The 26,680-nt window shown below is 39.6% G+C and overlaps 1 protein-coding gene across 2 annotated transcripts in view; it reads right to left on the bottom strand.

Annotated features, from left to right (window-relative positions):
* The window catches only part of LOC147171972 (low-density lipoprotein receptor class A domain-containing protein 4-like), a 167,461-nt gene that overhangs the window by 78,721 nt on the left and 62,060 nt on the right, over nucleotides 1-26,680 (bottom strand). For both annotated transcript variants that reach the window (XM_086078529.1, XM_086078527.1), the window contains one exon: nucleotides 18,719-18,859. In XM_086078529.1, coding sequence (XP_085934655.1) covers nucleotides 18,719-18,859 — 141 coding nt within the window. The remainder of the gene's footprint in view (nucleotides 1-18,718; nucleotides 18,860-26,680) is intronic.

Below are 26,680 nucleotides of genomic sequence, written 5' to 3'. Positions count from 1 at the left end.
TTCCAAGGTTGCTGTCATTCTTGCTAACTTTTATTGAAAATGCACACATTTACAACAATGCAAACAATATATGTCCTAATAAATTCTATCTTTTATATTTGACCAAAAATTTTTAACTCCAATGTTAATCTGCGGTGGTACTGCATTCGGGGAAAAGCTCGGGAAAACAGCAGGTAGAATTATATTCTTTATTTTATACTTAATGCCGATAAAAGATTTCATGCATTCCAGTGCATGATGAAAATTGTCTTACAATCTTTACAGGTTATCTCCTTATTTGATCATTTCCATAGACTGATTTTGGAATTCACATACATCATAGTCATAGTCAGCCCCACCATGTTTTTTTTTTCGCGTTTTTCCCCCAGGAATGCAGGGTCAGCAGATACAATCGAGACAGTAGTTCAAGAGAAATACCGTAAGCTAACATGCGGGAAGTCCAAATAAGTCAAATTTTGGCAGATAAGTTTACTTTTAGTTTATGAAGGTGCTTGTAACATTTTGTTCCCTTGCTTTCTTCCGGAAGAAAATCTTAATCTGGATAAAACGTTGCCTCTACAGCAGGGGTGTCAAACTCATATTAGCTCAGGGGCCACATAGAGAAAAATATATTACCAAGTGGGCCGGATCTGTAAAATCATGTACAAGTTGCGTTGTTCATCTGAGGATTGCTTGTGAAATTACGAATTGATATGCTTTGATTGTGGCTGGCTGATTAATTGGACATGACTCTTTTTTTTTTTTTTTACAAAATCATGTCGCGGGCCGGATTAAACCCCTTTGCGGGCCTGATCCGGCCCACGGGCTGTATGTTTGACACCCCTGCTCTACAGCTACACTTGTGGCCATTCACTCATTGATTTCACAAGATAAATGCAAAAACTTTGTGATTTACTTTTTCTCAGTATTTTACTGCATATGAAATCAAATATTTTCAAAGTTGCCTTGAAAGAAGCTCTTTGAGATGTGGAGATTAACCAGAAGTACCAAGTTCAGGTCAGCATCGTACATTGTCATCATTTAAATGGTATCATAATCATTGAATATAACTTTAAAACCACATGATTGTGTGGGTTTAGTCTGGCTACTCCGGCATTCGTGTAAACGAATCGAGCACTACAAATAGCCCGTAGGTATGAATGGCTGCTTGTGTGATATGTACCGTGTGTGTGCGTGTGTTGCCAATCATCAACTGGGATGGGCTCCAACTCATCTGTGACAAATATGAGGACAAACCGTAACGAAAAATGGATGGATGGATAATAATTTTGCCTCTGTTCCGTATTGCGTCTATACGTGTGTTTGTGTATGGACATGCTTAATCCTGTGGTGCTGATCTGCCATTTGCATGCAGATAGCGAGTCTCCCATTGATAATTACAGCACAGTCTTGAGCTGTATACCAAACACTGTAAATAGAAGTACTCAGGAGGCTAATTTAGACTTTACACAAACCATCATGTACAAATGAAGAGTGACTCCTGACTGTGAATTACTCCAGCGCATTTAAACACTTAAGCAATAGTGTTTATAATCTATTGTCTGGGTTTTCAAGTTGTTAATCTGATATATCTGTAAATATCTATGTATTAAACTAAAAGGGTAATGCTGTTTTATTATAGTTACATATTAAATGTCCTTCTTGTTTTGCTAACTTTAGCAGTGCGAGTAATACTAATTAAAGGGATACTTGACTCATTGAGCCATTTGTAACAGTAAAAAGTTAGTATATTGTCCAGAACTACATTATTTTTTTGTATACAATTAATACCTTTAAAAACTAATTTTTCCACTTGCTGTCGACTGAAGATGACATCACCTGTGCCGAGGAAGTAAGTAACGACTAATCATGGCTCTCGGCTCACCTGTTTTCTGGGTTTGGTCAGCAAACTGAGCCATGATTGGTCGTTACCTACTTCCTCAGCACAGGTGATGCCATCTTCAGTCGACAACAAGTGGAAAAATGTAATTTTAAAGGTATTAATTTTACAAGAAAAATAATGAAGTTATCAAATTGATTCTGGACGAAATATTAACTTTTTACTGCTGAAAATGGCTCAATGACTCAAGTATCCCTTTAAAAAGTGTTATTTTGGAAAAGTATAAAAAATAAATGATCATAATACATAGATAACATACATTAGTTGAAAATTGTTATCACCATTCTTGCAACGAATCACAACTCAGCTTTAGAAAACAAGTGAGCTGTGATTGGTCGTTACTTGAGCCCTGAGCAACTGTGATGTCATTTCCAGTGGATAGAAATGGGTGTATTTTGCAGCTTAACTCATATTCCACAAACACAATATTGATCAGAATACCATATTTCGATTAGTGGGGCTGCGTAGAACATATTGTAAATATTTTTTTTGTGTTGATGTGCCCTTTAAAGCTTTCATTGGCCGACAGTTGGTGTTTCAAAACATCTTGATAAACTTACTTCTCCATCGTTTAATGCGGGCTTCCCAAATCCTGGTCCGCGAGGGCCGGAGTCCTGCAGGTGTTAGATGTTTCCTTCCTCCAACACACCTGATTTAAAAAATCAGGGTCGTTAACAGGCTTCTGCAGAGCTTGCTGATTATATAAATCAGGTGTGTTGGAGGACGGGGACATCTAAAACTTTCAGGACTGCGGCCATCGAAGACCAGGATTGGGGAAGCCTAGTTTAGAGAAATGCATCCAGATCCTGAGGCACACAAAGAGTTGTCAGATTTTCGTTTTTTCATTCATCGGTCCACACAAGTTGGTGCTGTGGATCAGCAATTGCTTCGTTTGCGTCGCCCCCAAAGACATCCGCACTTGTTTAATACAGTACTTTATGTAATGTCAATATTCGTCAACAGAGATGTTAGCATGTCCCAGAGACTTCCGTAAGACTTCAACTGACCCGCTAGGATTTTTTCTTCACCTCATTCTGCAATCTGTGCTGGGCTCCAATATTCATCTTTACAGGGCAGACATTCCAAGCTTTATAGACAATCTGTTTTATCGTGGACTGATGAACATCGTGACACTTCTCAGTTTCATGCAAGTTAATTCCGAATTCTATTGAGAGAGCTCTTTTATCATGCAATACTTCTTGATATTACACAAATCAAAACTGTCGTGTCTTTTATAGGGCCGGGCAGCTTTAACCAACACCTCCAATCATGTCACATTGATTGGACTCTTGGTTGGATGAGCCCTGATTCTGATTTGCTTTTGGAGTAGCCAATATTAAGCCCCCCCCCCCCACACCCCAACCTGTGGTGTTAGTTAAGGCAGACTGTGCTTATTTATTGTTGTAGCTTGGATGAAGATAGATCCCATTTGATGACCAATTCATGCAGAAATCCAAAACATCCAACTACAGATGTGCTTGTTTACATCTCCTAGGATATGTAAACTTATGAGTGCACTGTATGGTTAAAAAAAGGCTTAATGTCCATAAAATCCAAAATACTGTGGCAATTGTTTTGATATTTTCAGAGGTTGAAGTTGACATGAGTAGAAATGTGCATGTGAATTTTGGTGACGATTTAGATTTTGTACATTTACATTTGTGCTCATATATGCAGAATTTTGATTATATTTCGATTTTAGTTTTAATGAATTTTCAGGGCGGCTTTTTAGTTTCTATGAGGGATGGGTGAGTTCCTATACCAGGTTTGCATATCGGGCCAATACCAGGGCTTATTTCAAGGTATCAGTACCCGCAACAATGTCCGTTATATGATCAGGAACTAGAAACTTGAAATTAACAGATGAGAAAATTGCCGTTAATTCCATGCAATTTTATGGAAAGATCATATATTGCAACACAGTGCTCCCTCGCTATAACACGGGTCACCTTTTGCGATTTCACCTCAGCGCATAATGCCGCTTATCACGCTAGGATGCCTTGTTTGCCAAGTTGACAACTTCTAAAGTGGACAGGTTTGAAACTTTTCATACCCAGGAATATATAATATACATTCGCTGGCAACTTTAGCAGGTACACCTGTACATAATAATTTATCCGAGTCCTATCATTTATACTCATATAAATAACTGCAGAATTTATCCTACTGGGTTGAGTGCAGGTGTACTTAAGTGGCCAGTGAGTTTAAATCTGAAGTAGTATATACATATTTATACGAGCATTTTAAGCCTTTTAAGAATACATGTGGTGCACTCGCTCTCCTGACAGGAGTTACAGGTAACTGCCGCATGTTATCCACCCCCCCCCCCCCCACGAATGAGATACAGGTGTACATTCCTAAGTGGCCAGTGTGTATATGCATATTTACTCATATACCAAAATAATCATTTCAGTGAGAGTGTTTCAGTAATGCATAAGAGCAAACATTTTAGTATTGAGTGTGAGCATTTAAGTGGGGTGTGTGAGAGGTCACGCTATCTGAATTATGTCCCTGACTTCCCCTCGTAAACTGGGATGCCCATGCAGACACACGCACACATTCACACCCATAGCCGCCCAGCAATCCCTTACAGTAGATACACGTGTGCATGAATGGTAGGTGTTCCAAATGAAAACGGAGGACCACCCAGGACTAGTGCTATCACCCTGCTGACCTCCATGGCTGATGGATGAAGGCTATTCACATCAAGCCTTTAACACCTTCAGTTCCCTTCTCTCCGCCCCCATACACAGGCACGCACGCACACACACTCAATAGTCAATACAAGCACTGCACAATCCCTTAAGACAAATGGACAGACTTCAAACATGCACATACACAACCTCCCAAAAAACAGAGTGGGAGGCCGGCGAAGAGAGAAGAAAAAGACAGGCGGTGGTTTACTCGAAAGACAGACCTAACTTCATCTCAAGCCTTTTCTCCCCTTTCTTCCACGCTTCTTTCTAAACAAATGCACAATCCTCATCAGGAAAGAAATACTCCGTATTATGGCGAGGACTTCATTTACCCCCGAGGGGATCATTCAGGCCCTCTGTGTGTCTGTGAGTGCATGTGCATCAGAATTTGTGTGTGAGTTGGGATGGGGGGGGGGGGGGGAGCAGCGGGTTGCAAAGCTGTCAAATAGCCCCCCGCTTTTAATGGCCCAGCTGCATCATTACCTAGCGCGCACACACACTGGGACCAAATAGACTGAGGGGAGAGGAGGAGCATATAGACAAGTCTATCAAACTAAGTATGAAGAGAGGAAGGGGGCACTTGTCATTAACCAGCATGCACTCTGGAGTCGGAAGACAAAAGTAGCAGGGAAGGGAGAGGGCCGCCGCACACAAGCGTGGAATCTACATTGCGAGGCAGGTTAGAGATCGGCGTGACACAAAAACACAGGAGGAAGAATTGCAACAGCCCCCTTGTCATTAACATTGCGCTCTAACAAAGCCAGGTGTCTGAGTGTATGTTACATCATTCTAATAGTAGCTAGGTGTCAAGATGACATGCTGGGGTGCGCTTCAGTAGTGTGTATATATATATATATATATATATATATATGTGGGCCCACACAAGCACAGACGCACATAATCCAGACCCAAGACAGTCTTAATTTGTCTGGCATTGAATACAGTTTTAGGGAACTCTAACTCCAAAATGGAAGTCCTAATCATAATAATACATTTGATTAAATTAGCCCTTTAAAAAGTTTTTTTTCTCTCGACGTTAAGCGCCGCTCCTCCGCTTTCAGAATACGTTGCGAGCGCAAATGATTCCGGAGTTACGGTGATTTAAAAAACATGCGTCACTCTCCTCTATGACACACCGCTTCCCCCTCCTCCACACATGACAATCTGCTACCTATGTGGTATCGATGCTAAGCTCCGCTTCTCCGCTCCCAGAAGCCGTTGGAATTACGTTGCTAGCAGAAACGATTTCAAAGTTACGGTGATTTGAAAAACATGCGTATGCATCGGGGACAACAGTTTGTTTGTTGTTTTTTAAAGGCTCTTTTCTTGGCATTCAAGGACATCGGACAATATACATTTAATAAAACAACAATAAAAAAGTACAAAGAAAGAAATGAATTTGTAAAAACATGAGCAGGCAGAGCGCAGATCTAGTCTCCTGCATATGGGGGCCAACGCACCTGTTATTAGAAATGTAACGATAATGCCAATCTCGCGATATTAAAATTGCCACAATATCGTTGTCGTCATGTTACGATATTAAAAGCAGCACATCTGTTAAGAAGGACTCGTTGATTTCCATTTGTGCAGTTGCAGCACCCTCTGGTGGTTAGCTTATTAGTGCAGTTAAATTTTGATCAGGCATGTTTTGGCAACCTACGTTTAAGACCCATGCTAATTGCCAGATGAAGAGGAACGTAACACGTTTGAGTTCCTCCACAAATCGACTCTATTCTATGCATTACTTTTCAACCACATGACAGCAAAACGACTGGCCACGCAAGCCTATTTCTTAATCACTGTTTTTATGTACAAAAACACAATAGTGTCCTTTTTATTTATTTTTTTACAATATTGGTTGAAATTGGTTAATACCTGCTCAGTGGACTAGTGGTAGAGTCTCCGCCCTAAGACTGGGAGGTTGTTGGTTCGCTCGGGTTTCATACCAAAGATTATAAAAATGGGACCCATTTGCCTCACTTTTTGACACTCAGCATTAAGGGTTGGAATCGGGGGGTTAGATCACCAAATGCTGCGATTGGCTGGCAACCAGTTCAGGGTGTACCCCGCCTACTGCACGAAGCCAGCTGGGATAGGCTCCAGCGCCCCCTGCGACCCTTGTGAGGACAAGCGGTTAAGAAAATGGATGGATGGATCACCAAATGACTCCCGAGCGCGGCCCCTGCTGCTGCTCACCGCTCCCTCAGGAAATGGGTCAAATGCGGAGAACGAAATTTCCCAACACTTAGGTGGGTGTGACAAATATAAGTGCTTCAACTTATATTGTGAGTTTTTATACAGTCTTGTGCACTTTTTTTTTTTTATAATGCCAACCTCTCCGCAATATTGTAATAATTATGGTATTGTAAGGTTCATAATATTATAAAAGATAATATTGTATCATGACGTTTGGATATTGTTACATTCCTACCTGATATTTTGCTAACAGAAAGTACCGTTGGTGTAAAAACGGGCGCATCATAATTTTCGTGCCGGGCAAGTTTTGTTTAGCGTCTTTGTGAATTTGGTAGACCTTGCTGCACATCGCTAGGCCGAGGGCATTTTCTATTACACACATACCTCCGGCGCATCTGTAAATTTAGTTACAAAAAGTAGAGTGAATTTTAGACTCAGTAAAGCCATGTCTAACTCATGGCGCAGGTGGTTTCTGAACTGTGGTATTTCAATCATAAATATGACAACCGTGTGGGACAAACTCTCTGAGTCATTGTAGAAATCAATTCATTGAATGAATTATAATCATTAACATCTTAAAAACATTTTAATAGCACCCCTCTGACCGTGCGCCACAACTGTGGGGAGCGGGGCGGAGGCAAATCACACGTAGATACACGATCGGTGGTGTACCGCAATCTGGATGTGGAACTGAACCAGGAGCCAGTAGAGCTGTTGGATGGAGGGAGTTCTGGTTATAATGCGGGTGGATTAATTCTAGACCAGTTGAAGTTTATGGAGGGATTTGTGACGGTGGCCAGAAAGGATACAGTTGCAATAATCCAGATTGGATGTGACGAGACTTTGGACAAGGACGGCAGCAGAGTGGCGGGTCAGGGAGTGGGTTAATGGTACGGAGAAGAAAGTAGGCGAGCCGGGTACTGTTATTGATGTGTGATTGGAAGGAGAGTGTGCTGTTAAAGATGACGCTCAGACTCTTAACCTGGGGAGCAGGTGAAAGTTTTGTTACTGTTTACTTGCAGGAAGTTTTGGGTGAACCAGGTTTTTATTACGATGATACAAATCAGTAAATTAGGTGGATAAGGGTTTCGTGGTAGATGTAAAGCTGGGTGAGCAGTGGACGTGAAAGTTGCAGAGGCGGAGGAGGTAGATGATCAAAAGGAGGGAACCCAGGACCGATCCCTGGGGCACACCTTAAGTGGCAGAGGAGGGAATGGATTTGAAGGACTTGAGAGGCATGAAGTGAAGGCTGCACTTAGAGGATGAGGATGGTGAGGAGTTCAGAAACAGCTACTTTTTCAGTGCTATGGCGTGGGCGGAACTTTCATGAGACAGAGGTCGGAGGTGAACCAAGGGATGGGGAGTGGAAGAAGGGAGTTCAAAAAGCTAGGAAGTCCAGTTTTCGTATGACAGACCAGCTCATCAGGTTGGAAAAACTGTCTCCTTGATGTGAGATTGGCAGGGTTAATACTCTTTATATTCCCAAATGAAATGATTCTTGTTTTGGTGATGGCGAGAGTGAGTTTCGCTGTGAGAGTAGAATGTGGTCGGTTATAGTGAGTTCATCAGTTGTAAGGTCAGAGGGATGATACCAGAGCAGCAGATTGTGTTTTGACTAGGATACCACAATTTCAATAAAGTTTAGGTTGTTGTTGTTTTCCTACCTATGCCTCGACATTAATTTTGATACCAATGAGATGAGTACAGTAGTTCCTAAAATAAAGGCCTAGACGTTGTTTCCACAATCAGAGAGACTACCCATTTCCTTCTCGCTCTCTCACATTGCTCTCTCCATCCCTCACTCACTCTGTTTTTCTTCTCACCATCTCCAGCCGTCTCTTGACAGAGCCTCTTAGTCGAGCTCAGACTGCAGCATACGAGGCTCATACTTGGGTAGTGGGAGTTTGGAAATGAGGCTTGTTTGCATTTAGGCACTGCTCTCTGGGCACTTGGTAAACTTGATGAGAGGAGGGAGATGGTGGTGGAGAAGGGGTGTGGGCAGAGAGAGAGAGAGAGAGAGAGTGTAGTGCAGGACTCCAAGAGAAAGATGAGATACAGCGAGAGCAAGACTGCCGAGAACACTGGATAATATAAATTCATTATGTAAATCCACAGCTCAAACAAATTGACAGGCGGGTATTACACCCGAGAGGAGCCGAATCAAGAGCATGAAAGCATTAGTTCCACTCACCCTTGACCTCCACCCTGGACCTGCTCACCGAAGTGTGCCTGTTATGCATACTAAGGACTCAGGAGGGGCCGTCCTAACAGCAACATTGCAACAGATGTTGTTTTCCTACACTGGTAGCTGGAGACTCTTTCATCCTTGATCTAACCAGAACGTAAACTATGTTGAAAGGAAAACACTTGAGGTATTCCTTGGTGGTGGTACCAAGTTCAGCTGGAGCCACCGGAGGTGAGTCTTTCTTCCAAAATATGATCATTATTATTTACTTGGAGGCAGAAACTAATATTACATTAGAGCACATTATCTACACGAGATTGTGAGCGAAGGTCACTGCGATTATGAGAATCATATTTGGTTGCGCTGTTCACCCATTTCAACAAACACTGAAGAAAATCAAGGAGAGTAGATAACATGATAAAAATTCAAATTATATCAGATATGAAATCTCCCACGAACTGGAACTAACCGGAATCAATGTACTGTGTTTCTACAGGGACAGGATAGTTAGAAGAACACAGTATATTGTGTTTTGCAAATGACGTAAGATAGTATAGCATAGTATAGCTTGCTGCAAAGCACATTTAAATTGCAGTGATAGCGTTTGAGCGTAACGTGATGTGTTTATTGTGGAAAATGTGTAAGAAAAATAAGTAAGCAACAGGCGAGCGTGGCAATCACTCCTGGATCATTTTTTCAAACAAGTCCTCACGTTCAATGTCAGCGGACAGCCATTAACTCATTTGCTCCCAAAACGTTTTATTTTAAATGTTTTAAGTGTCCCAAAGACATATTTATACGTTTAAAAATATTAAAAAATTAAAATATATATTTTTAATGCTAGCGCGCACAGAAGACTTTGATGCACCCTCTAAACTGCAAAAAACGGTTGAAGAAACGGTAGTTATTACACAAACGGCCAGCAGGTGGCAGCAGAGCAAACTAGATCAAGCAGGGGCCATGTTAAAAAAAAAAGCTCATTACTCACATTTCTAAATAGATTTGTGAATAATGATGAAACTTAGCTGTATTCTAATGTTAACTGTTGTAAAACGCAAACAAATATAAATATACTTCTTTTCCTGATGAAAAAAAGAGACTCTAATCTCTTTTATAGCAATAGAACACAATATTCTGTGGGCCTTACAATATCAGTCAAAATCCAGTAAAACAGCCGGGAGTGAAGGGGATTGCTTCGGTAAAAATGGCTGGGAGTGAATGAGTTAATGGCCACAAGAGGCACTTGTGTTTGTGAACGACACATGGCCTTGGCTTATATGAAAAGCAATATTACCTCCTGTTGTGTTAGTTATTTAACAATGTTCATGGGTCAATGTGACCCGCTCTAATCACATGACACAATGCAATGCATTTAAAAAACAAAAATGAATTTTCCAAATGGGTCAAAGTGACTTGAAACATAACAGGAGAATTTGAATGTTCTTAAGTTTGACGTTAGTCTAGTGCTCAAACATTAAGTTTGCCTAATGTAAAAAAAAAAAAAAGAGGCCCATAGTAATCGAGGATAATCGAGAGGATAATTGAGTCCAAAAAGGTTTGTTTACTTTGTGGTATAGTAAATGAATGGATGGAGGGTTCGACTTTATCAAATCTTTCTTTCTGAGTCAACAGAAGACACAGTTGTCTTAATTGAGCAATCACGAGATAAGTGTGATAGTAGTTGTGACCGTAAGCATCTGCAGCTTTAATTGGATCGGCAGAATTACAGCCAGGCGCCACTTATTACTGACCTAAACACTTCAAAACCAGCCGCTGGTTTGAGCAAAATGGAAACACAAGCGCAAGAGACAAACAAAAACACGCAGGGGGAGATGATAGCAAGCACAGGCAGTAATAATGAGAAAGAGGACTTGAACAGATGAGTGTTTATCCGCAGCTTTAGCCCAATATTTCCTTGTTGTGTCTGCTCAGAGTAAATCCTTTAACCACATGGGCAACAGGCTGCTCCAACGAGATCCCGAGGACAACAACTTGACAACGACATTAATCGGAGTCTTGCTGAGCTTTAAATCACTCTCATTCACAGACAACTGTTTTGTGTTAGGTTGTATATGTGGCACCCTGTGACAGCCAGACCTTAGTCATCGTCTATATATGTTCATATAATCACAGTCTTCACTGCAGCCTCTACACTATGTCTGTTATATTATTGAGAAACCTATCAATCCACCATACCGCTTTTTTACGATTTTACTTTTTAAGTGACTTGACTGAGTATGAAAAAACGATAGACCAGTTACACTAGGTCACTGTAGAAGACTGGCCAAGCAATGTGCCAGTGTGGCAGCCATATTGGATGTGGCAAGTTCCCATCCAAGGCAGGGGCCACAAGGTTTGGCCGAAAACGACGTCATTTGGACGTGGATCCATGTTTGGCGGATGCGACTGTTTAACGGTAGCTTTGATGGACGTTATTTTCTAACGGTTGGTAAAATTGAACACCCTACCATGCTTAATACATTTGTATTGCATAAGGACCAACTTGGCATGTTAAGCTTTTGACAAGAGTATGCAGCCGTTGTCTGGTGCACCGTAAATCACAAGTTACGCCATGATATGAGATGCTAGAGATTAGGAATGCCGATGCCAGGTATTGTTATTATTTCAAGGTTGGTACACACGATAGCAACCAATACCAGTATCGATCAGGAGCTAAATATTACAAGAATAGAACATTTAAGGAAAAATGCTATATTAGGATATACTGGTCTTTCTTTAACAGTATCTGTCATTTTTTTGGGTGAGGAAATTTTATGTATCAAAAGTACTAGTGGTATTCGGTACTTGATTTCAATTCTATAAACCAGTATTATACAGCAGCTGTAAATGCATAACTTGTGATATTGCCCGAGGAAGAGAAGTTACTGGGGAGTGTAATGCTGCAAGTTGTGAGATGTCATTTTACACCACTTAATAAAACATTTTAATGCAGCCTCCTTTATCTCCATTATGTTAAATCACTTTTCCACTTCAACATTAAAGTGCCACACTATCTGCACTTCTTTCCCAATTATGTTAGAATGAAATTATTCAGAATGCAGTTCAGTGTCTAACACTAAATACATCCATCCCATTATTTAACTTTGCACTACAAAAGTGGCAAAGGTCAGAAGGCTATGATGGCATATTCTTTTTTCCCTACGTAACCTCTACATTGAGTAAAACATGAGCATTGCGTAAAACAAGGTAAAGATGGGCCTATCATCCATCCAAGCTTAGGAATTGAGTGGACTGGTTTGGATTTCCTTGCTTCTTGTTCTATGGCAAGGGAAGAAAAAACATTCTTCTTTCTGTTTTAATTTAAGAGTTTTGGAAGTTCATTATAAGTTGAATAACTTGAATAGTCATTACTCTGCTATAATAAGTTCATTATTATGCATGTATGTTCATTGTACTTCATTATATACTAAATTAGTATCACATTATGAACATTTACATCTCAGTAATATCAGCTAAATGGCTCTGTTAAAGCTCGATAAAGTCGTTTGCTAAAATTGGCTTCACAGAGTAATGATCATACCAAACAAATGGATTTGATTTGATTTGATTTTGAAAAATGACATTTATTTGCCGCACTTATTTACATTCTTTTCATAACACACAGCTTGGCAAGCGTAATTAAATAAATAGATAAAAAAATAAAAATAAAATGCTTTTACATCAGAACATCACTAAAACATAGCGCCTCCTCATTCACGTCGCACAGTGCCCCGTTAGACGTACAACTAATATGATATTTGAATTTGGCTTTGGAAAGTGTGCAAATAACTTCAGATTTTTTTATCTGTAGTCCATTGTACCAGTGATTCTCCTCTAAGAAAGAAAGAAAGAAAGAAAGAAAAAAGGAAGGAAGGAAAGAAGGAAAGAAAGAAAGAAAGAAAGAAAGAAAGAAAGAAAGAAGGAAAAGAAAGAAAAAAGAAAGAAAGGAAGGAAGGAAGAAAGAAAGAGAGAATGAAAGCGAGAAGGAAGGAAGGAAGGAAGGAGGGAAGAGGGAAGGAAGGAAGAAAGAAAGAAAGAAAGAAAGAAAGAAGGAAAGAAGAAAGAAAGAAAGGGAGGAAGTAAGGAAGGAAGAAAGAAAGAGAGAATGAAAGAGAGAAGGAAGGAAGGAAGGAAGGAAGAAAGAAAGACAGAAAGGAAGGAAGGACGGAAAGAAATAAAGGAATAAAGAATGAACGAAAAAAGAAAGAAGGAAGGACAGAAGGAAGAAAAGAAAGAAAGAAAAAAGAAAGAAAGAAAGGAAGAAAGGAAGAATGAAAGAGAGAAGGAAGGAAGAAAGAAAGAAAGAAAGAAAGAAAGGAAGGAAAAAAGGAAGAATTAAAGAGAGAAGGAAGGAAGAAAGAAAGAAAGAAGGAGGGAAGAAAGAAAGGAAGAAAGGAAGAATGAAAGAGAGAAGGAAGGAAGAAAGGAAGGAAGGAAGGAAGGAAGAAAGATAGAGAAAGTAATATATGCTATAGTTCAACAAGATGGCTGACCGAAGTGAAAGAGCAACATGTAGAATTCGCTCCTTGGTCTCCAATTGAACTTCCCTGCTCGGTGAGAAACAGACATTATGGTAGTGAACAGGTTGCAGCAGTAAAGCAACAACAATATTTTCCCTGATGAGTCATCTTGGCAAGTGAAAGAAGAAGAAATAACTGTGTTAAGTTCCTGAAAGGAAAAATTAAACTGCACTTGCAGTCCTTGTGCTTGCTACACACACAAAGGTCAGAATTATACCCGTATAAAAATGTGTTTTTAAGGACTATTTAGAAAAGTCATAATAGTGAAAGGGCTGCACACAAATTGTTACAAGGAGCAGTTGACGAGCTTGGTGCTAAGTGCTCTCAAATTCTGTCTTATACTATACTTTTATCTGCAGACAACTTGTACCAGCCCAGACTACGTTCACACTGCAGGCAAATGCGACCCAGATCATATTTTTTTTGCCCAAATGCGACCTGTATCTAACTTTTTTAGGTCAGTCTGAACAGCTCAATTCCGAAAGACAGGGAAGCAGGTACGCAAAAAAGGCAGCAACATTGAATCCACATTGGCCACGCTCATTCAAATTGGACTTTAAGTGGGACTTTATTTAACCCCTATCCTCCAGTTCAGATGTCTCAGATAGCAACGTTCATTTTTTGGATTCACCGCTGCTGACAACAATGTGAACGAGCGTGAAACCAGCCCACCAATCAGGAGTGCACGTTCACACAGCGAAAATTGCATATACCACTTAGCTTGTCTTCCGGTGTTACGGCCCACGACGTTTCGCGGCCGTTTTTTTTTTTTTGGGGTGTGTCCTGGGTGTCAGGCTGTGGGAGCTCACCTCCGTGATTGGTGGCCTACGTCGCCGGTTTGACGGACCAATCGGCGCGCAGGAGAGCCCATGATTGCCACATTGGTTTCAGATGTGCCATTGCCACGACAGTTAAAACAACCCAGTGGCTTTCATTCGGGGTCTGGCGGTTTGTGTTTGCATTCTGTTTGTTTGTTTGTTTGTTTGTTTGTTTGTTTGTTTGTTTGTTTGTTTGTTTGTTTGTCTGTTTGTTTGTTTAGTTAGCCAGCCCCAGTACCTCTTGTGTGTGTTTGTTTGTTCTGCTGTCTTTCCGTTATGTGCCTCGTACCTTCGCCATACATTCGACTGGCCATTTCCAGCTCACGACTCATTCGACGAGAGTGGCTCCCGTGTGATTCCTGAAGTCGAGCCCTGCCCCGTCTCATGTCCAAGTTATATTTTTATTTAAAATAAAATTGTCCGAAAAGATTATTCTGCTTATTTTAAGATACTTATGACTTAATTATCTTATTTGATCAAGCAGTCTTGGCATTGAGTGTTAACAGAAAGTACTGTGAGGCTTAGAACAAACATTTTCCACATTTTAAGATGACTAACCAACATCAAAGGGGTTTCATAAATTGAATTTTCTCATTTTAAGATTTTGCATAATCTAGTAATAAGATCAATGGAAAAAATACAAGTCTGAAAACAATCAGACAAAAGTGCAATTTTTTTCCCCCTTGTAAAAATTAGTTTGCGGTTTCGCTTACTAAGCTCATTTTTCCTCTTTCCAGTAATCACACGACCAGCTCAGTGGTCTAGTGGTAGAGTGTTTATCCCTCAGACTGGGAGGTTGTGGGTTCAATCCCTGGCTGGGTCATACCGAAGACAATTAAGATCTTCCTGGCTATTTCTGCGGCAGGCAGTGGCAGACAGATTATGCTTGATACTCAGGTGGCCAAATGTAAATGAATATATATGTACTTTAAGAAAATTGTTTTTTTGGGTGGTCATTTTACAGCTTGATAAAAGTCAATATTACTTGATTTCAGTCTATGTTCAAGACCACTGTGGTTGATATGGGCCTCGTACTATTTTCTTATTTTTCAAAATCTTACAGGTAAATTTAAGTAACATTTTCTTGTTCTGTTGGCAGATAGTTTTGCTTATTTGAAGTAATAATTTTCTACTGTCCTTTTTGCAGTATGCCGCAGTGCATTGTGGGATGCATTTGTTGAGTAACAGTATTAAAGTTAAAAAAAAAAATTTGACAGACACATACACTCACGACTAATCAAGTAAATGGGATAAAAAAAATTGAACATACATATTAGGTATTGGAATAATCCAAAAGCAATTACAAGTTACTGGTCTAGTACTTGTATTACATGATTAGCTACATTTACCACAGGTAACTGTATCAGAATATATTATAAAAGTCCAACCCTGGACCTTAGTGTATATCTTAAGGGGGAGAGGATGTGAAAAGAGGATTCGTGGAGACATGCAGATTGAAGAAAATAAAGGACAAGTGGTTCGACGAGTTGTCTGAAGATGAGAAAAGGGAGGAAAGGGGGGCAAGGGGTGGAAAAAGAGAGCGTCTAGACGGCATTCATGATCCATCTGTCTGCCACTGCCACAGAAACAGCCAAGGGCTACAACAAGATGGCTAACTCCTCCATCATGACAGAAGCATTTTGCTACCTCTCTCATCCTTTTCCTTTCTTTTACATCCTCACATTCTTTTCTTTTCCTCTTTCTCAGTCTACTGATTTCTCACTTTTCTAATCCCTTGCCACTCTTTACAGCGCTCCCATCTTTTTTTCTTTTAATCTCTCCTTCTCTCCCTCCAGCACAATCTCTCTCTCTCTCTCTCACCCGCCCCCACCCCCACCCCCACCCCCTGGCAACACCAGAAAATTACAATGATTGTACAGCTTTCCCATAATGTTTGCTGCAGGCACATTTACATTCACTCTAGACAGCTAAATATTTTAAGTACCCAGCTCAGGGTTTTATTTAGCTGAAATGGAATGGACATTCAACCTGCAATGGACAGAAAAGTAAAAGGATATATAAGTAGCTTGCGGAGAGACAAACGTTGGCGAGAAAGACCCCAAAAAATAAACGTAGAAATAAGAAGGTTGAAGGGTTTTAGGGGAAACTCAAACGTGGCAGCCGATGGGCAAGGAAGCAACGGGGGCAAGGTGAAGGACTTGCCGGACATTCACACACAGATCCAGTGCCAAGGATGAAAGTGCTGCTGTTAAAAGTTTTCCCACTCCTCCTAAAAGTTGTTGAAAGAGAACGGTGCGGCACATCAAAGTAAGCTGGCAGACAGCCATTGCGCTCCAATGGCGTCCTTCACCCTCTCTCCCTCCAATCTCACTCTCCGCGGCTCCTTCTCTCTGTTTCCATTGATTGTGGCGAGTCGAGGGACCACTCTCATCTCCCTCCCCTCGGTAAGAAGCAGAAAAGAGGTGGAAGCCGGGGGGGCTCATGAAAGCGGCAAAGAGGTTCAAACAAAGACAGGACAGAAATTGAAAGGTAGGAAATCTTTGATGGAACATGTGTCAGACTAATATCAAAGAGACTTTAATTCAAAGTGCAGTTATTTTTGCCCTCCGGCACCCGGCGCTGAGTTTACCTGCTGCTGTTGTGGGAGTGCCCGTTGTTAGTGCCTTACAAATCAATCCATGAAATGCCATTGAATGCTTGTTTTCATGGGAATGTTGAATGCAAAGTTATGCACTGTGCTTAAAGCTAGTTTAGGGTCACGGGAACATTAGCTTTTGAGCAAATTAAACATTGTAATTAAATAGTCGATATCACTTTTTCAAATCAAGGACTTGAATAGTCACTAATACCGATACCAAGTACCGATAACGCTAGTACTTTTGATCCATACAATCCCCCCCCCTCCCAAAAAAAAAAAAAAATCCTCAAAATTGCATGAAACTAATGGCAAGTTTGCATTCTTTTAATTATATTTCCTAATCGTAAAACGGCCAGAAGAGGGCGGCCAATTGAGGTGTCCCGAACTGAAATTGATATCTGATATTGCTCCGATATCAGCCAAAATAACAATATGGGATTATATCGGCCAACATCCAAAATCTCTGACATTAGAGTACAGGGAGTCCTCAAATTACGTCATAAGCGTTTCGACTTTAAGGCGCCCATGCCTCGTCCGTAGCACTTTCTTTTTCGTTAATTTCCCACAGTAATCACGCCATTTTAAAGTTATTTTAAGTTGTGTTTTTTTTTTATCTCCAGCAACGGATGTCCATCGAGCAGGTCGGCTCGCCATCATGGGCGGCACATTTCCGTGTTTAAGTTTCCATTAGCTCCGGCGTCCTTCAGCAATGAATGTCCGTGCGGAAATACGAAATATTGGTTTAAATATGTTTTTTAAAATTACTGTTTTTGAAAATTACTGTACCGAGTATTTTGATGTAAATATCGACTTTGACATTACATCGCCAGCGTAGGAACGGAACTCCACTGTAACTCGAGGACTTCCTGTATAATTTGCTTTTATTTACTTTATAAGAGATATTTCTCAGTATCCTTCCATTTATTTTGTATTTATTTTATTCAACTGCAGTACAGTAGCTGCACGTTGAATGTATGTAACCTAAATGTTTGGAATAAATGGGTCATATTTTCTTATACCTACTGTTGCTGACTAAACTAATTGGGAGCACAATGGAGAAGAGCAGAGACATGCACGCACACTCAAGCAACGTTACATTGAGTCATGGGAGTGCCACTATATATACATATATATATATATATACAGTGCATACATAAATTAACATGTATACATCCTAATATTTTGAATTACCGTATTTTCCGCACAATAAGGCGCACCTAAAATCCATAAATTTTCTCAAAAACCGACAGTGCCCCTTATAATCCGATGCGCTTTATATGTGGATCAATATTGGTTAAGTAAGCTCCATCTGGTGGCTGCTTAACGCAACCCCAGCCACTACAGTAGCTTCTATTCTATGCGCCTTATAATGTGGTGCGCCTTATAGATGGAAAATGTTTTTAAACATGCCATTCATTGAAGGTGCGCCTTATAATCCGATGCACTTTATAGTGTGAAAAATACGGTAATAAAAAATTTAAATAATTTGAAGTTCTTTTGTCAGTTTAAATTTTGCTGCTTTTGCTGATGTTTCAGTACCGGTATTGAGGTATTTTATGCAGGTATAGCATCGAAGTCAAAATGTTGGTATCGTGACAACATAATATCCTCATAACATCACATGCCTTCCTCACTATTAACTCCTAAAAAACACACCAATTCAAACCTATATGCCTTATTTTTCTTTATGTAACAAAAAGCCACACCTTTTCATAAGAATGCACAATGATCCACATTATAAACCTCATTAAACATCCACCAGAGAGTTGTAGATGTGCGAGGTGTTGATGTGAAGGAGCAGAAAAGAAGTGAAGGCAGCACTCACAGTTGAAGATGCCCGGCGGAGGGTGCTGGGTGACCATGGGGCAGTTCTCCTCATCGCTGTTGTCGCCGCAATTATTGAGCTGGTTGCAGATCAGTGAGCCCAGACGCAAACAATTCCCATTGGTGCAGTGGAACTTGCACTCTGTTCAGCAAGAGGGAAGTGACATGAAAAAAAAGAGTGAGCGTTACTTATAATCACTTCAAATTGTGCTTCAAGTGGAACGGCAACGAGTCCGAAAATTGAGACAGAAAATAAAGTGTACTGTCTTTGCATTCCAGTTCAAATTTGATGGAAAACAAATGAATCACTGTCAGTGGCCACAGAACCAACTTTTAATAGGCATCATTTCATGAATATGTGCACTATACACACTTCTGAATGTTCAAGGTCAGAACATTTAATTTTAGCAGTAAGCTCCAAAAAGACCTCAATTATGGTGCTGAGTTCATAGACACACTTCGAATGGAAGAAATGAAAGAAAATGAACCAGACTGTCGTTTCATGAAACATTTTTCTCACTAAATATTCAAATTTAAAAGAATATTTAATGAACTTTGTTATCCACATTTATAAAGCATAATTTGAGAGTGTGCAGTGAACTTGGCCTTTGACCTAAGTGACTTCATTTGTACACATGATGAATTGTTTCGTCAAATTCCCTCCAGCCACTGTAATCATTTTCATCAGAGCGCGGCGAGTGGACAGATAGACATCCCATAATGCCATGGTCGTATCTGTCACTAGCATACATAAAGTGTTTAAATCATTGCCCAGGAAGGACTGAAAAATACGTACAAACACACTAAACCCTTTAATAGCATTATGTATCATCACCATAAAAACAAGTATATGCATTCTAAGTGGATACAAAATAATTATATTACAATGAGTGTGTGTTTATGTTCTATATTGTGGGACGCGAGACACATACAAACTAAATGAAGTCAGAAACTTCTTTTACAAATCGTTGTTGAGCATGTTTGATGACACGAAAAGTGTGTAAGGTGACGACAACACTAGAAATTGTCGAACAAACGTAATGTGTGTTACACAAAGAGGCCAAAAGAGTAGTAGAAGAAGAAATAGAAGAAACTATCCAAATGCGTAGTTTATCTGGTAAATACATTGCGGCTGCAAACGCTTTGTCATTTTTTGTTTGGTGAATGAACAAAAAGTTAGCACAAATAGTTGACGCTCCACTTGTGTCCGTCAACAGCGCGCGTGTCACGTCGCTTCCTGATTGGCTACTTCCGATTCCCGTCAGAAACTCGGTGTTGTTCACACCAGGGTTATGCTAGTTTGGGATTTTTTTATTCCTGTCAATTGTAGTGTTGGGCAAGCTACTTTGAAACTGTCATTTATTTTAGATGACATGTATTTGAAAGTAATACATTTCTTTCAGGCTTGGGGAGTAACGGAATATATGTACCGCCGTTACGTAATCAGATTGCACCTTTTGTTCCACGGTTTTGTTAGTATAGTATAACAACTTTGGTCCAGCGCTAAATCAAGCTAGCCTGACAATTAATAAGATAGCTACCATTTTACACACATACAGAAAACGCAATAACAACTGACCCGGGACCAAATTTGGTTTCACTCATTAAGGTTATATCAAACAATCAGCTTTAATTTGTGCTGTTGAGCTCTTAGTTGTTGTTTTTTTCTTTTAAGTTAAAAGTTAAAGTACCACTGATTGATGTTTTTAATTTGCCTTCGCACTGGATGTGAGGTTAACCAGAAAAAACAACAACAACATTCTTTTGAAATTCAGTTCCCTCTTGGGGTGGTGTCCAACGTTGTATTTTATTGCAGGTAATCAACACTTAAGAGACAAGCAGCTCAGACTAGTTGCAACTTGCAAGTACAAGATGGCCTCTAACAAGCATTTTGACGGCAGGCCACCTCCTCGAGGCAGTCGCTGTGATTTGCGCAACTTAATGACACTGCATTTTCTCCTCTTCCTCTCCCAACAAGAACAGCTTGTTCTGGTCCAGTCTAGACGGTGGCAGGAAATGGTCGGTGGGTGGGTGGTTGGGGGGCAATTGAAGGAGCAGAGATCTGATTGAAAACGCAAACCAGCGTGAGCATTCTTTGGAAAGAGACTTTTCCCCGTCTTTCTAAGTGGCAATTAGCAAAGCCTCAGTGATTTTCCCTGTCTTGCTTTTCCTCACGCTGTCTTATCTATTAGTCGATTGTCTACCTTGCCATCTCTCCGCCTCCTCTTTCATTCCCATCTGTTCTGCCTGTCCTCTTCTCTTCCACTCCATCATGCTATATAACTCTCCAGTTTTGTCCGAGCCACTTGTCTCCTCCCTCTTCATCCTCCCCGCCATCTCTCCCCTCACTTCATGTCGATACTTTTAGTCAAGGCCACGAAAAAGAAGCAACACTTTAAAATGCCAGACAACATAAAACCCCTGCACTCCAAATTATGCAGACCCCTCTTCTTTGCAAACATACAAGATACATACAGGTTAATTACAGGGATATGAAAATCCCAAAAGGACAAATGAGTGGCTGGCAAGATGTCATCAACAGCTTCCGAGACACTCAAAATCTATTCTATGAGATACGAACACCCCAAGGCCGTAAGATGCAGAGAATGTTAATGTACAATATAAAACACGTTAAAGGTCATTGTGGCAACTTATTCAGCATTGGGAAGACACATTTCAAAAGTACCTACAGAATTATTGTGACAAGAAGATTATTTTATTTTTTTGCCTATACAATTAATTAAAAAAAAAAATCATTTTGGTGGGGGGCGAAGAAATTGAAGTGCAGTAAAAGACTTTCTTATAACGGGAGTGTTCATAAATGAATTAGACTAATTCAAACAAAGCATACAGCTGAAGACACAGAAGTAGAGATACATTGATATGTTTTTTGAGGGCCCATACTGATACCGAATATTAGTATTCAAGGAGGCCGATCATTTGGAGCCGAAATTCCCTTTCACTAAAAGGGAAAATATCAGCGTAACAAAAAAAATACAAACTGCACCTCTTAACTGTGTTGATTTTATTTTTACATATTATTATTAAACAATTTTAAGATTTGCAAAATTTGAGATTTTATTTTTATTTTTTAATCTTAGTCAATAGTCATAACTGTTTTAATTAACCCCTTTGGACCTGAGTGTGTCTAAACCAATAAAAACGCATAATTTGGATGATGTCAACACTTCTGGTTCATGATTGGATCCTAGCTAACCAATCACAATCGCAAGTTGATTTGCATGATGTTCGTGTTAAAAATGTTACATATAACTTTGCTAAGTTTACAACACGTCCACTATAACAAATAAAAACATGAGATACCCCCCCCCCCAAAAAAAAATCCATGTTGTTCTTATGTGCAAAAAGAGTGAAAATCTGTAAAAAAAAAGAAAAAAATTGGCCAGCATAAAAATAAAAATACAAATGGAGGGGTTAAAATTCTAAGAAAAATTTCAGGGTCATTAGCCTGTTTGAAAAAGTTCAATAAAAGCTCCTATTGTTTTCTACAGTAACTAATGTTTTCCAAAATGTGAAAATATCTCAATTGTTACATTTGTACTTATCTTAGCTTTAATTTCAAACAAAAGCAGAAGGTGCAGAGGCTCAGCAGCAGCATCTCAAAAATTAAAATTTAAATCAATAATTCCCTGAAGATAACACAATTTTAAATTGATCTGTATGATTCTTCAAAATGGCCGATATTCATCAAAATGCTAAATATCATCGCCGATAATCGATCTATCCCGACACTGAAGTGACTTCAATTCTTACAAGTTAAAGAGAATTATGAACAGTTCCAAATGTCAGTCAGTTTTGATGTAAACCTTCAGATGTCTGCTCTGAAGACATTTATAACCAACTGCACATGCTGATGATATTCTGCCACTATATTACCTACTCTTTATGCTCACCATATAATAGTCATTATGAACATAACTTAGTTGCATTTTGCTGTAAATATTACTATATGTCCATTCTATTGGCTGTATACCAGTACCAAGCTGCAGTGTAATGGCATTAAAGCGGACTCTTTAATCTGTATGAAAGAAAATGATGTGAGTGCTGAGCAGAAGAAAAACGTGACGATATGAAAGATGGCAGGATGAAGACTATTAAAGCGTGGGACATGAGAGGAAGACACACGAAAGAATTACTGTCACATTCAAGTCAAACTTCTCTGACCTCTCTATTAAAACATCACTCGAAGATTACAGGACCACTCATTCGCCGTTGAAATAACACTTCCCATTAAAGGTCACATAAATTATGCTGAGAGATAACGACTCTTTTTTTTTTTGTAGCCATTTCCGTTTTCCTCTGAATTCCTGCAGTGTTCTGGAACGAGAAGAGACGAGATCCCACAGAGGATAAAGACTTGCAGACTCAGACAAAAAAAATAAGTGTGACATGAATGGCACATTGACAAGTTTGTGCGTGGCTGCAGAGTGTTGCCTGCGCAACTTGACAGACTGGAGGCGGATGCTCATTTTAGCAACGTGCGTGTATGTGGCCATTATGGTGTCCTTGGGCATTTGTTTGGAACGCATCTGTTTTCATGTCTGAGGATGGTGAGTAAATGAGGACCACAGGGCCGCTGCAGAACTCACTCGCACTCATTTACTGTGGATCATTTTACAGCATTGAAAATGAGATGCTTATGACAGTAACATACATTTCCATGTCCAAGTTGATCCTGGTTGGAAAAAGACAATGATGATATACAGTTACATCGAGGAACACTCTCACCAGTTAAGTCAGTGGGGGAAAAAACTAAAATCTAACCATAATGTCTTAAATAATGAGTTCTCACACTAGACAAATCAACTGGAATGAATTGCAGTGACAAGATAAGATTGAATATGTGGTTAGGATGTCTGCCTCGATATGTGATATGTGACCCGCGAAACAACCTGTTGCTCAAAGTCAGCTGGGATGAGCTCCAGCATCTCTGTGGCCCTGAACAGGATAAGTGGTAAAAAATAAAAAATAAAAGGAATGAAGGTTCCATTGAAGACCGAAATGTGACAGGAGAACAACAGCCAACCTTCTATTTCCAACAACCAATCTGTTAGCACTTACAAGAAGTGACCATTTGTTTTGATCATCAACTGTAGAGAGGAAATTTATTGGAACATGGCTGACTTCCATTTATTATTCAAACAAGCAATGAATGTCTACTCACAGTTTCAGCTTTGGGCTTGAATGAGCAGACTTAAGGCCGTATCCCCGTCAGGGTTCGTTCACGGTCACAGCGTTTACGAAACGTTCTCTAAAGAATCTTAATTTTTTTCTAAAGATTCTTAATGGTCTTTCTTGTTGCAAGGACATTTCTAACATTTTCAAAATTTCCTTGCGACAAGAAAGATTAAAACTGTTTAGAGAACCTTAGAGAATTATCAAGACTGTTTGGAGAACATTTAGGAAACACGGCAACCTTGAACGAACCCTGATGTGAAATCAACATTTGTTTTCGCAAACTTAGTGGGATACGGGCTTAATGTCGCCTGCTACTCCAGGAGTTGACAAACGGTCTCAAATGTTCCTAAACAGTGGCAAATAGTTGCTAATCTTCACAATATCGTCCCAAATAGTTGCTAATTGTCGCCATCTGTCTTTCACAAACACTTTCCTAAATATTCGCACCTTGTCTTTAAGCATAGCTAAAAGTCACTAAATGTTGCTAATGACAGAGCGACCCCCGGATTTGTCACCTTTAAAATCTGTTAAGTAACGTGTGAACTAGCAGTAGTCCTCCCACGACTGCAGGGTTATGCTCGTTAAGGGCCCTAAAACTTTTTGAAGATTATACAATTATCTTATAGTGACCTCAATATCGTTTAAAATGATCAAAACAAAGGTGTCAAAAAAAAATGATACTGTATTTCTGATTATTTTTTATACAGCTAAAACAAATCAAAGTAGAATTGGCCGTACGGAACAAGTGTGCAACATGTACAGGATAGGCTAAATTAGGAAAAGTCATGAAAGGGATACTTGACTCATTGAGCTATTTTCAGCAGTAAAAAAATTATATTTTGTCTATAATTAATGTGATAACTTCATTATTTTTCATTTACAATTAATACATTTAAAAACTATTTTTTTCCACTTGCTGTCGACTGAAGATGACATCATCCGTGCTGAGGAAGTAGGTATCGACCAATCATGGCTCAGTTTATTGACCAAACCCAGAAAACAGGTGAGCCATGATTGGTCACAGTAAAAGAAAAGCCAGCACTAATCATTTTAATTGTTGCTATGCTAGCTTTCTGTTCGCAGATATTGATAGATAGAATCACCCACCATTGTCACTTCTCCTGTGTTCGTCTTTTTCACGTTGTTTCGATACATGCAAAGCCATGTTTGTTCTGTAGATTGCAATAAGTTAGGAAAAAAAAGTGTCCGTCTTCTTCGCTGATTCTTCTTCTACGCCTTCCGTTAACTCCCTGTGTCTGCGCTACAGCGCCACTCCAGACTTGGCATATACATTACAGCCGTTAAACGTCCTCAGCGTCTTCTTCTGGACACGCGCAAGTCTTGAAATGCTTCTGTGTGTAAGAGATTTGTTTGAGGAACGAAGATGGCTTTGCTTCCGTCAGGACGGGGCCTTGATAGGCTAGGAAAAAAAGACGACTGCAATTTTGGAATCAGCATAGCAATTTGTGTTGTTTTGCAACATTTGTAACCATGGCAGATTCCTTGAAGATGTCTGCATGGGATGTTTTACCGAACTTTCTATTTCTTCATTTCAGGACCTGTGAATTAAAGAGCCTTCTAGTCTCTTATTAATACGGAATGTATGTATTTATAGATTTCTCCTAGCGGCATGGAAATCGAGTGGTTAGCACATTCCCAAAACTTGCATTCATTGAAGACAATAACTTGTCCTTAGTGTGTGAATGGTTGTTTGTTTCTATTGTACGTGTGGCCTAGGCTGTGACCCAAATAAGAAAGCGGCATAGAAAATGGATGGATAGATGATTTTGCCTGCTCTGCTCTCTTTCCATCCACCAACCAGAGTATTTGATATAAGACAAGCATCAACCTTTGCAGGCCACTAAGGTATTAACTCTTTGACTGCCAAGCATTTTCAGAAAAGAGGATATGTGGGTGCCAGCTGATTGAAGCATTTTGACTGATCTTTCAAGGTCCACAGAAAATTGCAAAAAATGGAAACACAAATACTACCAAATGAAAGATTGAACTCTCATCTTTCATCAGAAAAAAAAAGTTTGTTTCTACCTTATTCCGTTCTTCAGTAATCAACAATAGAATATAGGTTAGTTTCACCCAAATGCTCTGTTTCAGACCAAAATACGGAGAAATCAAGCTTTTTGTGAAACGATATTATTTCATGCACTCTAGTGAATTTGACACCTTTTTTTTCCATGAATGATGCCACAAACATCTAAACAGTGCTTTACTTCTGTAAAACACTACCACCAACAATGAAAAAGTGTTTTTTGATAGCAAAATACATTTATTTACATTCAACAGTGTAACAATTTGACAAAACAATTTGACAAAACAATTTGACAAAACAATTTGACAAAACAATTTGACAAAACAATTTGACAAAACAATTTGACAAAACAATTTGACAAAACAATTTGACAAAACAATTTGACAAAACAATTTGACAAAACAATTTGACAAAACAATTTGACAAAACAATTTGACAAAACAATTTGGCAAACTATTTACAAATGTGTGCAACTGTGGTACTATTTACAATTGTGTGGATGTTTCAACTACACAGTTTTTCTTTTTGTAAGGTATATTGTGTAAAACTCCCCTGCGTGCAAGGGGACGCAGCAGGATTTGCACCACAGATTAGTTTCACTGCGATTGCCCCTTCGCGTGCACTTTCTTGCCGGCCTTTTTTTCCGGGGAATAGCAGGTATATACTGCAGTGTGTGTTTGGCCATGTTGTCATCAAGTCTACTCTCAGGATCATGAT

This window comes from Leptonotus elevatus, chromosome 6 (genome assembly GCF_054856555.1).
Source record: "Leptonotus elevatus isolate MCC_2025b chromosome 6, RoL_Lele_1.0, whole genome shotgun sequence".
In the NCBI taxonomy this organism is placed as follows: domain Eukaryota; kingdom Metazoa; phylum Chordata; class Actinopteri; order Syngnathiformes; family Syngnathidae; genus Leptonotus; species Leptonotus elevatus.
This window is presented reverse-complemented; position numbering and strand designations above follow the sequence as displayed.